The sequence below is a fragment of the Centruroides sculpturatus genome, unplaced genomic scaffold, assembly GCF_000671375.1.
Source record: "Centruroides sculpturatus isolate CEXI.00-Female unplaced genomic scaffold, Cexi_2.0 scaffold433, whole genome shotgun sequence".
Classification (NCBI taxonomy): Eukaryota; Metazoa; Arthropoda; class Arachnida; order Scorpiones; family Buthidae; genus Centruroides; species Centruroides sculpturatus.
This window is the reverse complement of record NW_019384677.1, coordinates 235,098-244,207: the sequence shown is the minus strand read 5'-3', so window position 1 is coordinate 244,207 and position 9,110 is coordinate 235,098. Positions and strand designations below refer to the sequence as shown.

Genomic DNA, 9,110 nt, shown 5'->3' with positions numbered 1-9,110 from the left:
ATGGCCATCTTGTCCCTACGTGCACTTTTCATACTGACTGAAAACACAGGTTAACTTTATTTCAAAACTAAACAATTTCAGTCTTAAAGGTTACTTAGAATACCGAAATATCTTCATTTAAAAGATAATGTAAAAGTTCCCAGTGATGCTTACTTTGTAGAAACTTTGTAGCGGGCGTAAAATTAGATGAAGTATTGCCGAAACATGGAAAACTGTCTTACTTCCAAACAAAGAGAGCGATTCGGACGTTCTCTCGTCCCGTGATCCCTTTTGAGGTGATATTTAGTCCCCCAAATAACAGCTAGATGAAAGCGTGTTAACCACGAATAAACAGACGTCCCTGTCTTACCCCAATGGCCCCATCTTGCACCTCGTTCCCCTATAAGTAAAAATTCTAAATACCAAATGACATTTACGAGCTTTTTATAGGATCGTAATGAGATAATTTAGAATCGTCTATTGACAGTATTAATAAATTATACGTACGCTTATAAATAATCTCCACCACAAATTATGATTTTAATTTACAAGACTGAAAGATGCTATTAATTCTGAGGTTTAGCGTATATAATTTGAGGCTAAATCTCATAAAACTTATCGTCTAATAAATTACGTTTAAATTAAGACAAAGAAATTAAAGGAAACATGAAATTAAATAAAAATTCTAATTAAACGTTAATTCTACCAATAAACTTTTTATAGAGTAAGTTTGATAAATTGTATGCATTTTAAGACTTTAAATGTGATAAATGTATGTATTATTGTGTTGAATACATTTATAATCATTAAAATAGGAGCATTGTTTTATACTAAGTCTTAATAATAGAGAAAAATGAATAACAATAAAATAAAATTCAAATAAAGGAAAATATTAACTAGGAAAATTTCAATGAAGGAAATATTAAAATAAGAAAAACAGATCGAAAAGATTTTTTTATTTTGTTTATATAAATTAAAGAAAAAATTTATGAACCGTAGCAAAATAAATTTACCTACAGGGATCATTGAATGATATGATATACTTTAAGAAATAAATCAATTTACTTTAAAAATAAAAATAAATAGATTTTTTTTAAAGATTTATCTTATCATACTGAGCAATTATATTTGTTTAAAAAATAAAACACGTAATGTAAAACGTAGAATTTAAGAAAAAAATTAATCATTTTTCTTAAATTTTAAGCAATTAATTATTATAAGTTAATATTTTTATTAATTTCTTTTAGTTCAGATCTTATCAGTTAAAATTTAAGTATTAATAAATCCAATGTTTTACTTTTCTCATTTCAATAAGAAAAGGAAGTTCAAGTCAACAGGAAAATTTTGATAAAAAAATATTAAACATAGCATAAATTCTTTTTATATTTTAGATTATTAACCTAATACACGCGTATTAAAATAATAATAAAAATTTTTATCGATTTATATCGATAAGAATTTTTATTTTTATAAAATTTTGAATTCTGTAAAAGTAAACATTTTACTTATACTTATAAAAATTTTATTTCACAAAATAAATAGCCTAAATAAATAAATGTTATCCTCTATAAATTGTTGAAGTAATAAGTTTATAATTTAAGTTTATAATTCTTAATGTTTAAAGACATTTATTATAATTTTAATGTTAATTTAATATTTAATATAATTATAACATTATTATATAAATATAAAATTAAAAAGAAATTATTTGGTTTTCTATTCTTAAGAAAGTAGCAAGGATTTCTTATATCTTATGATTATTATTTTAAAAAATATTAAAATAATAATTACAAGATATTAAATTATGTAACTCTAATTTAAAATAGTTGAAAAGTTCCTACTTAAATTATTCATAAAATGAATAATGGAAGTAAAGGTTATTACAGCATTTGATTTTTAGTTTTTAAAAAATATTTTGTTGCCTTTAATTATATATTATATTTTAAAGAGAAAATAAAACCTATTCTATGAACATATTTAGCTCCATTTTCGTTTATTCATGTTTTACATAGGGACTATTTTAGGTCATAAAGACAGTGTTATAAAAATTCTCCTGTTAAATTTGAAAATATTAAAATTTCTTTAGTAAAATTTACAAAATTTAAAATACCCTTTCATTATAAACATTAATAAAAAGTAATAACTAATATATATGTGTATGTATATATACATATATATATATATATATAAATATATAAAAAACAAGAGGAAAAAAATGGCAATATGGAACAGGGAAAAACTAAATATTTAAAAGTTAAATTGGAGTTATTGAACACTCGTACATTGACGTTATCAGGTTTCTATTTATAAAATCAAAATTTATAATGTAATTATTGTGATATTACGCAGGAATAATGTGAAATATAAGAAATGTAAATTATTAAATCCATATTACTCGAGTGATAAGACTTAAATTTGATGAAATTTGTTTAACAACATTTATTTCCTTGTAAAAAAAGTTTTTTAATACAAAGACACGTTATTTATCATAATTTGTATTCATTATTCAGCTGTTTAAACTGTTAATTGTTAAGTACACTAAAAATTGATGTTTTCCTCTTGTAAATGTCAAGAAGAATGAATCTAATTAGAATCTCAACACTACTTATTTTAAAAAGAACGATATTAAAACCATCACAAATTTTCCTCCTAGGAAGAAACTCGTTCACTTTCATCAACAAGGAGGAATCTACCTAAATATAACTCATCCTTGACCTTCTCATAAATATTCCAGACACGTTTTTTGAAGCAAATCCTGTTACGTTAATTTTTATATATTCATAAAATATTAAATAAATGCATTAATATATCAAGATTATCGCGTATTCCGGTAATTTATGAAGTGGAATGGCGAATACATTGCATATGTTCCCTTCTACTTAGTAGATATTGTAACTAATTGTACACAAAAATATCTTTAGTGTTCGGAGCTGATATTAGTAACAATTAAACAAGTATAGTTGTGGGTTATAAGCGTTATTTAACATTAATATTATAATCAAGTATAGTTTATAATGTCGAGAAAACGGTGGTTATTGAACTAAGCAGGAATGTTTTCCGCTTAGAAAATAATTTCAGAAAAAAAGTACATTTGTATAAACCTCGAGGAAAATTACTATCATTGATATATGCATTTCTATCACAATCCTGATTTAGATATATATTTTTTAAAAAGTCCGTATAAATTAATAAAATTCAAAGCACGATACTAAAGAAATTCTGTATTACTTATATTTTATAAAATATACATATAAAAACATAAAGATAAAAGAAAAATTAAAAATATATATCTACAAAATAACGCTAATTGTTATCAAAGATTTAAATCTATCATCGAATAATTTTAGCTTTACTTTTTTGTAGATGATAGAATGTCAAGTTTAGTTTTTCTTACGAATTAATCTTGATCTTAAATTAATTTATTTCTTTAAGATTTAAAATACACGAAAGATTAGATAAAAGAACCCGTAAAAATTATTTAAAGATAATTGTGGATAAAACTAGATATTTGTGGAGTTTTTCATCTGGTGATTAAAAATGTATATAAGGTGTGTCCAAAGTAGAAAGACAAACATTCAATTGCTGTAGATTCCAAATGAAATGTTGTTATGACAAATTTATCACTCTTATGGAACATATAAGTTGCCCACTTTCTTTAGAAATTCAATAAGTTGAATTTAACATCCTCATATGCTATTTCCCAGTTTTCTCGCAGCTTTGTCGATCACAGTTTTTAGGATTTATTTGCCCTTATTGCTAATATTTTGCTAAATTTGTCATAATTCTCTCAAATTTTTTGGTTTCAACTTCTGTTTTCCATGTTCTTTTTTTTGCAGAGTATCCAAAGTCTGCAAAAGAGAATATGGCCATGTCTGGTCAAAAAAAAATTATTATTTCTCTCGTAATGCTGATCTACGAAGGGTACGAGCTTGGCTTAAATGCATAGTTTAAGTAAACTTCACTCGTAATAGTGTCTTCAGAAATATAGGGTTTAGATACATTGCCAAATATCAGTTCATCACTCTCCAAATGAGGTACCATTTGCAGAATTTAGTTTCAGATTTGATCTTTTATCGCAGAGACTTCTTTTGGGTTTTTCTGCATGCTAATACTTCTTGAAGGGTTAAAGGGAACATGTGTTTCATCATCAATAATGAGAATTTTCTTCAAAGATTCTTCCTATACTCTGCAACATCCTGATTTTGCTCGGATTTTCTGACTACCAAAGTACTTGGGCATATGCTGTTTTACTTCTCTTATCCCATCTCATTGCAATGATACAATTCTTTGTTAAAATAAATCTTTTAGCTTTTATTTAATTGCTATTAATATTAGACTAATGCATAAAATTCAATTTTTACCATTTTTAAGTAAAATATAAGCCTATATATTATTAATTTTTATAATTATAATATACTTTTCATAAAAATTTACGAAAAATTTTAAAACTATTTTGAAGAGAATATTAAGAAAATATTCTGAATATTTTCATTCAAATGGTGAATGTAAGTATAATTTGCTTAAAATATTCCGTTTTTTTACGTATAATAATCACATCAAAATTTTATTATTATGTAAATAAAATATTTAAGTTCTTTAAATTGTTATAATTATACATATATATTAATTCATACAGCCAAAAAAATCCCCTTAAAAATGTAGGTATTTAGTTATACAAACGCCTGTATTTCCAGCAAGAGGTTACGAGTGCTTTGACCTAATTAGTGAGCTTGAAGTCATTATCATGGTGTTCATTGACCAGTTTTTTTTTCAAATTCTTATATTCTATGAACATAAATCATTAAAATTCCTTTAATAATTACCACAAAGATAAATTTATTCAGATTGATATAGCATCAGAAATTGTATAAAGATAATACAACACTCCTATTAATAAGGTTGAAGAACTTCAACATTTGATTTTTTCATTGATAAAAAAATAAAAAAAGGAAAATTAACATAAAAGTTAACATGAAAAAATGATAAAACTTTTATGAAATTAATGTATAAACAATTAATTCATATTTAAATGCATCAGCATACAGAGAAGAAGCGAGAGAAAATAATTATATGCAGATATTGAATTAGTTTTATGAAAAAATATATTGTCCTTTGTGCACTTATAATTATGTTGAAGGAAATATTTTTTGAAATTAAAAGGTTTACATCTATATCATTCAATTGTCAAACACATTATTAAATTTGTCATCATCAATCATCCACTATTTAAAACTAGAATTAAAATCCTACGAACCGTCTATTGTAGAGCTTATAGAATTTAATACAGCAAAATAACTTTGGATAAGAACTTTAGGGGAAATTACTTGTATAAAAATAGAAAATTTATAGAAGAGGAAATTTTTATTTATTAAACGTTTTTACTCTCACTTAAGAGGATAAATAAAATTTTAGATTTTCTTTTACTAAAAATTTCCTCTTCTGGTTTTAAGAAAGCACGACCGCACCCCGTAATTCAGAGTCTAAAAATAGTATATGACATGAATATAAATTTAATATCGGTTACTCATGTGTATATACATTGCTATACTTATATAAATACAAAGGGATAACTCAAACCAAATTCGTTTTGTTTCTCAAAATATAAAGAACTCTCAGGTAACAGCTTATCTATAGCTCATACTGTTAATATTTTCACTTTTAATTTTGAAGGGATTACTGATAAATTGTTTTATAGGTTCTACCAGTAAAATGAAGGTACAGTTAATATGTGTTTTGCTGATTTCTACGCTTTTTGTACAATACGTAGAATGTGGTAAAAAGTTAAAATTAAAGAAAATCGCAAAATATGCAGCGCCTCTTTTATTAGCCGGCATCGCAAAAAAACCAACCATCATCCCTATTCCATTTATAGTTCCTATTTTGAAACACATCACTACAAGTCATCATCATGTTCCGTAAGTGTGCATTTCACTATGCAACATTATAGTAAAAAATAAGTAATTTTAAATTAAATTTTCTTATTTAATTATAGATTAGTTCTAGAAATCTTATTGGCCTATGTTCTGAAATAGTTTTAAAGCATGTCAAATATTTAAGAACTCTCAAATAATAGCACATATAGTTTGATATTATCTAATTGATATCAATAAATTACATTATTTTTGATGTAATTATCAATATCACATAAATTTAATTTATTGATGTGATACTGAAAATTTATTTAGTAAAAATATCAAATATATCCTTTCTGGCTATCAGCGGTCTAGAGGATAAGCTCCCAAACACTAGTCATGGGTTCGAGCCTCACTAACGGTTTTTTTTTTTCACGTGTCTAACATCTAAACAGGACTGGAGTTTCCTACGGAAAGTCCTCAGTGCAGACACCCTCTTGGAAGATCATCCATTTTTTTTTAATTGCCGTATTCCATTACACCAAATATCCTTCCTCATAAGCATTCATCCAGTCAATTCTTTCATTAAAAAATGAATGAAAAATAATGATAAGATAATTTATAATTTATTTTTAATATAAATCATACTTTTTAGTTAATCATTTTTTAAAATATATAAAAGCCTAATGATTTTATTATATTTAAACAGAGTAGTTAAACACGATATTGGATATCATCACATTAAAGTTCTTCACGGTGGATTTCACGATGACCTCTATGGAGGAGGACTTCACGATGGAATTTACGGTGGATTCCACGGTGGTTGGAATGAAGGATGGTGGTAGAGTTCAGAGTAGAATAATTTTTAAATACTAGTCTAATTATCATTGTTTTTAATTCGTAACTCATCTAATAAGATTTATTTTATTTACGTGTTTCATAAGTAAATTAAATTGAAAGATAATGTATAAATTTGGTTAAGTAAATAACAATCGCACATCAAATATTGAGAATTAAAAAGATATAAATATGATGTATATGATTATTTAACAAGTTTTTAATTAAAATAATCTATGTTATGCTCTTTATTGTGAGTTTAAACTAGCGATAGTTATCTAAACGTTGTCAAAATAATTTAAGTGTATAAACTAAAAAAATGTGTTGTATAATTATAAATGTATGAATGAAAAGAATAAACGATAATTATGTTATATCAGAATAAAAAGTATGAATATTTTTTATTTAATAACGCAACTCTGGCTTTTAGTTTTACAATTGTATGCAACACCCATAAAAATGGGTTATTGAAAAATAATTCAATGTCCTAACATATGATATGGGAAAGAGGGAAAATTTTTTTAGGTTATGTCAGAAACACAGCGGCCGTCTTAACGTGTTAATTCAACTCCAAGTTTTAAACGGAAAGTGAGCATATGACATCAGATTGGTGGAGAATTTCTCCACAAAAATAATGCGTGTTTAATTTCAATATAATTTTACTCATCCGCCCTCATTGTTTACATGATTTTATGCTAAATCAGAAAAACGCTATTGTGCGTAATTGTGACCTATGTAAAATACATCGAATTGTTTTATCAACATTAAAATTAAATGATGTACACTCTACAGAATATGTTCGATGTGCTGTTTACCATGTTGACGTATTAACGAGAAGAAATTAATCAGAAATGGAGAAGTGTTATGCTAACATAAGCATCAATGATTCTCTGTTTCAAATAAACAAAATAAAATGATTTTCACTTGTTTATGCCGTGAAGATACGGAATTATATTGATCCCGTATCTTCACAGCATAAATAAGTGTCTTAATGTTATTCCACAGTTATAAATCCAAAGGTTTTAAATCTGGGAACGGCGTGGCCACTCGACTGCACTTCTAACACCATCTTTAGTAAAACTGCATATTAAAATATTCTCTGTCAATGTGTCCGTAATGTGATGGAGGACATTGAGCTGGAAGAAATCAGAAACTGTCCCACCTTCAGATAATAGCAATGAAATATATTTTTGTGTAACAATCTCACCTATCTGCTGTCAATGAAGAACTGTCTCACATTACACTATGTCATCACTTTAGTTAGCTAAGCTATTACCTCAGTTCAGTGTTTATGCTGATCATTATCGGTCGGTTGTTTGTTCACCTCACCATCGAAGAAGTTTGATCTATCATTAAACAACATATGACAGGGGAAAACAATGCTGCAATATCCGAAGCTTCTGCATCAATCATTCTGAAAACTGTACCCGACGATCCGTGCCATTATAGAAGCATTGAATTTTGTAGAGGGTGTCAATTATGCAAAGACAAATTTCACATTATTGAGGTAGACTAACTCCACATTCCTGGAACAGACGACGAATGTTACGATGCGTATGGGCGGTGAGACTCCACATATAGGCTATAAATGCTCGAGATTATGCAAATTAGAAGGAAACAAGTCTAGTTTTTTGCATAATATTGGACATTTGAACTTTGGCCTTTGATCCCCGACACGAATTTTGGTGTTTTTGATAGATTTTAGATAGTTAGAAACAGGATCCTGCATGCCAAGGGAAATTGTCCCCCGCGATAACATGAAATTAGGCCTCTCTTTTCCCATGGTATTCTGGCTGCGACTTTAACCTTTTCTGTGATTTGGACAGTTTTTTATTAGGGTCTGGACACCCGCAGACACATGCCTAGGTTGCAAGGGAATCGGCTCCTCGTGAGGCACCTAATTTATGTAAATTAGGTTTTTAGTTAGGCTTACCAGACGTCCCGTTTTGACCGGGATTGTCCCAGTTTGACTATGTTGTCCCAGCGTCCCGGCCAGTTTGTCATTTTGTCCCGGTTATTTGGTAAAATTTTAAAGTGCCGAATATACAAGAAGTAAAAATAGTGCAGCCTCGAGTAAAATGGCGATTTGGCACTTACCCCTCTGTTACACTCACTGTTGTCAATCTAAATATTTCGTATCTAGATCGTACTTTTAATGTTGTCTATATGTTTTCCTCAAAAATTTATAGCATATGGCCTAATGAATTTAGATGTTTTATTTTGTCATTCAGATATTTTTTCACAGAATTTATAATAGCACGTAGTCAATGACATCTAGATATTTTTATTTCATTTTTTTTTTAGATATTTTGTTTCAATTAGAGTTGGCAAGACTGAAACTTACACTGGCCACGTCATTGCTGTGCATGTCATCTCTTAGTCGAGTTCAAATTGCTGATCGGCATTTGCAATTATTTCGTACAGTATCTGCGCATTCTTTTA

General features: G+C 27.4%; 1 protein-coding gene across 1 annotated transcript; it reads left to right on the top strand.

The window, feature by feature from the left end:
* The first annotated feature begins 5,580 nt into the window (after positions 1 to 5,580).
* LOC111626877 lies at positions 5,581 to 6,676 on the top strand. Its single transcript, XM_023370400.1, has 3 exons — positions 5,581 to 5,595; positions 5,675 to 5,894; positions 6,541 to 6,676. Exons 2-3 carry the CDS (start codon positions 5,689 to 5,691, stop codon positions 6,674 to 6,676), a joined length of 342 nt encoding a protein of 113 aa, XP_023226168.1. The 5' UTR covers positions 5,581 to 5,595; positions 5,675 to 5,688.
* Positions 6,677 to 9,110: the final 2,434 nt, after the last annotated feature.

Coding starts and splice junctions, on each gene's coding strand:
- LOC111626877 (XM_023370400.1), top strand. CDS start 5,689: ATGAAGGTACAGTTAATATGTGTTTTGCTGATTTCTACGCTTTTTGTA. Junction 5,895..6,540: donor ACAAGTCATCATCATGTTCC/GTAAGTGTGCAT, acceptor ATATTTAAACAG/AGTAGTTAAACACGATATTG.